The following is a 4209-nucleotide window of genomic DNA, read 5'->3' as shown; positions in this document are numbered from 1 at the left end:
GCTCAAATCCTGCAACACCAGGTAAGAGATTATCCTCATGACTAAAACAGCTCCACTCCCCAAACCACATGGATTTGGTTTAGAGCATCACTTATGGTACAGTACATCCTAAAGTGGTATGTAAGGACAGTCAATCAATAGGCAATTTTTCAACTATGCATGCTCAAATCAAAGTTTGTTTTTTTTCTTGCTTGGTATTTGTAATTGCTAGCTGAGCTACTCTTTAAAATCATACACTGGGTTTTTGCGTAGGGGGACACTGGTACAAGAAATTATTAATAATAATAATAATAATAGTATAGATTTAGCGCCGGTACTCATCAAACAAGATGCCCATGGTGCTTGATGTGGCACTAGTACTAGTAGCTCTATCTATGATTTTCCTCACTCTTGTCGTCCACCACAGGGGCTGTCTGTACCAGCAAACCGGGGTACCCCCTACTCGTCTCGAATAATGTACTGGGTTCTTTATAGTACACATGAGCCATTGGGTACGCTGGGCCTACAGGTTTATAGTCCTTATCCGAGAAGACTTATTCTACCACGAGAACCATAGGATAGCGTGCCGTTCGAACCAGCGCCGATATGGCTGTTGCGGGGCCCCAGCCTTAAATGCTTTGCCATTCGACTCACCATGTAGACGTTAAGTAGGTGGTGGGTTTGTAGTTGAAGTAGGCTTTACCTGAAGAACTACTTGTGAGTTGTTCGCAGTTATGTTGAACGCATTTAAGTACAGTAGGTCAACTCAGTTGAGTACTCTGTTTAAAGCCATTTTAACCGTATATGTCCAAACCACAAGATTAACTATCTAGTAATTCTTCTGTTTATCTTAATTTAGTTAAAGGTAGCTTTAATGCATTGCTCCTTCGTTCTTTAATTGGTGCTGCCATGATAATGAAAGAGCTCACATTATAATAACACTTATAAATATTTAGTTTCCTTATTCACTTTCTTGATGTCTAAATTTCAGTACCCAGGAAGCTATAAATTAATACTTACGGTTTTATGGTAGCACAAGATGGATTAACAATAGTGATGATGAATAGAAACATAAAGCACACAAGATATTTTTAATAGAAATTTCTTTCTGATCGCTCAGTTTATTGAATAACCAAATTGATAATTAGATTTAGGTTGGATAAGGGACAAGATACCCGTTACCTGTCGGAACTTGAGCTGCACAATGGTTATCGCGGGTCCCAGGTGGGCCTAGCCAACATTTCCAATTTAAAATAAGTATTTGAAATTTTAATCTTTAATCTTTAGTGTAAATGCTATTTACAGCAAGAACTAAGTGGGCTGTTATTCCACAGTTCAAGACTGCTCAAAAGTGTTCCCCCGCAGTTAAAGAGCCTGAATCTTGTGGGCGCTTGATTCAAATTGGCTAGACACACGATGACATGTGACCTACTTCTGTTAGTGTATGTTGTATTTATATATTTATTATTCACTGTAGTAGGTATTGGTTGGAGACAGGTGGGAATTCTCTTAAGTCGTCCATCATTATCTCGGAGATAGTTGAAAAAGTTCATAATGTAACTAAACTTAAGCTGTAAAATTATACAAACATTTCTTTTGAAATTAAAATTAAATTCATAAGCCAATGTAGGCTACTATAACTACAATGAACAGCTTGTGATTTAATAATTTATTCAACTTCATTTAATGAGGTTAGCCAGCTTTTATAGCAAATATCTGACTTAAAGACTAGAACGTAAACAAATACAAAGCAAATAAAATTAAATAATAGAGGTTGTAAATGTCAATGTATTCAGTGTGCAGTAATAAAAACAGGTAATATTTTATTCACTGGTTGATGTAGGAGAGGATGATTAAGTGTTTGTCATTTTTGCTTTTATGTCAACAGAAATAGATATTCTCCTTTAAAACTAAATGCTGATGAAAATAATGACTATCAAAGTATAGTTGGAATTTTCTACCATACAATATTGAAAAGTAATCTTCAATTAAACAGCTCTATATTACTTGAAAGTGTTATTTATGGTACTAGGATTAATAAAGTTCATAGTAATAGGAAATGGTAAAGAGGAGAAAATCAAACAGACTGCCAAAGTTATGATATTACATTTACATGCATTTTTAACGGTGTTCAGCAAGAGCTAAATGTAGTCAAATTTGATTTGAAGTAGCATCGTTTTTTTCATGCACAGTCAATTAAGCACTCGCAGAAAAAAGATAAACATGATACGCCTTCATCTGCAAACACTTAAGTATTTAAACGATCAAAACAGCTTCACTATAGAGAGACGATATAAAGATAAAAATTAAATGGAATATAATTACCATATGTGTTTGTATGTGTGAATATTGTTTACTTTAATATAATAAAATATGTTGTTTATTTTGTCTTGATTTAAATATTGTGCTTTGTTGACATAAAAATGTAACCGATGTAAATTATGACAGGTCAATGATCAACTTTGTTAAGTAGTTTCCTTCAAAGAGACCTGAAATTAAATGCATGTCAAAGAAGCACACTGCTTTTGTATGTCCAGAGCAAGTGGAATAAAATAGTCATGTCTGATGAACAACTAACCTTGTTGTTAGTTATTGTAATGTGGACTTCTTCGTGAGGTCTGTTCACTGTGTACCGTACATGTGCATTTTGAATAATAGGAGCATAGGCAGAAATAAAACAAATTAGCAAAAATGGGTCTTATAAGCATTTAAGCAGAGGGAAACAAAATTGTTGATAAATAAAAGTTACACTGTAAATCACAGCTTAACTGATTTGATATTTTAAATAATTATTTTAAAGATGTAAAGAATAACTGATAGATTATCTAGGGAAAACAGCGGTGGATCATGGAGTTTAAAGGACAAGAGACAAGTTTTCTTCCGGGAGTTGCCATTCCTTCCTTCCCATGAATTTACATACATTATGGTTATGAAAATGATGTTGACGGTAACATAGATGCTGATAACAAGATGAGGTTCATGGTCATAAAAATGGCTTTGATGGTGACAAAGATGTTGGTAAAACGAAGATTATGATCATGGTGTTAATAATGATGTTGATGTTAACAAAAAATATGTTTATGGTGGTAAAAATGATGTTGCTAACAAAGATAAGGGTTGTGGTGGTAAAAATGACATTGATGGTGACAAAGATATTGGTAACAAAGATGGTCACTAAGATCTTTTATTAACTACAAATATTTGTTGTTCATTTTATAACTTAATATAAACTATTTTAAATAGATAAAACGATTTTGTTGGAATACAATGTGTAATTTTGCCTTTTATTTCTTGTTTAGATTCACACAAGACACTTAAAGATGTACTGGAAGAATTTAATGGAGATGGGGCCTTGTCAAAATACAATCCAGAACAGGTAAACTTTTCTTTAATTATAATTCCTTTTAAAAATATTCTTCAAACAAAACATTATTTTAAAACTGTTAGTACTGTATGGATGTGTTTCTCATAAAAATCAAGATAAAAGCAGTTCTCTTATTGTAGGGATTAAAAACCGAAAGTTTGTTTTTGATGTCCTAGATACAGAATTTATTCCATGCCAAATGGTGTTTATTTGGCATGATAAAACAATTAGGTTTTTTTTTTTTTTATTATTTATTTAAATTGGAATTGGTTCCTCCTGTACCATAGAAAGAAGAGTTCTTTGCCTATTAAAAACAATATCTATTTGTGAATGCCTTCAAGTGCATCATGACACAGTATGTAATGATCACCAATTAATAAATGCTACTTGTAACAATAAGTATTCATAATAATACAATACACCAATCAGTAGCAATGATGAACAATACTCAGGAATATATTATAAAAAATAATTACTTTGATTTTCATGATCATTGTAGAAAAATATCAGCTAGGAAATATCCTGGAACCAAATGTTTTTTAAAGGGATGATTGTAAGAAAGACGTCAACTTTTAAACATCCAATGAAACCAATGTATATATTTTTTAATTAATTTATTTTTTTGGACAGTTAAAATAACCACCTTTAATGAAGACTGTTTCATGACTATGTTATCTTGTGAATTGTTTACGAATCATTATACTATCATTGTATGTTATTTTAAATGTCTCGCTCAAAAACCAAATGAGTAACGGTAGACTACAGAAGCATTAATTTTGTTATTCCTACATCTGATTTCCGTGAACTGTGTATGTGCATATGTAATTTGCTATATCTGATCAACATTTAAGTGGATGGTTTGCTGA

At 32.4% G+C, this 4209-nt stretch overlaps 1 protein-coding gene across 5 annotated transcripts in view; it reads left to right on the top strand.

Annotated features, from left to right (window-relative positions):
- LOC117122623 (diacylglycerol kinase beta-like) overlaps positions 1 to 4209 on the top strand; it is a 76665-nt gene that overhangs the window by 8947 nt on the left and 63509 nt on the right. For all 5 annotated transcript variants that reach the window (XM_033268287.1, XM_033268286.1, XM_033268283.1 and 2 more), the window contains exon 2: positions 3279 to 3355. In XM_033268287.1, the coding sequence (XP_033124178.1) occupies positions 3279 to 3355 (77 nt within the window). The remainder of the gene's footprint in view (positions 1 to 3278; positions 3356 to 4209) is intronic.

This window comes from Anneissia japonica, unplaced genomic scaffold (genome assembly GCF_011630105.1).
Source record: "Anneissia japonica isolate Jap-2015-1 unplaced genomic scaffold, ASM1163010v1 scaffold287945_len1679841_cov205, whole genome shotgun sequence".
NCBI lineage: Eukaryota > Metazoa > Echinodermata > Crinoidea > Comatulida > Comatulidae > Anneissia > Anneissia japonica.
Note: the sequence above shows the minus strand (reverse complement) of the source record. Positions and strands in the feature narration are given on the sequence as shown.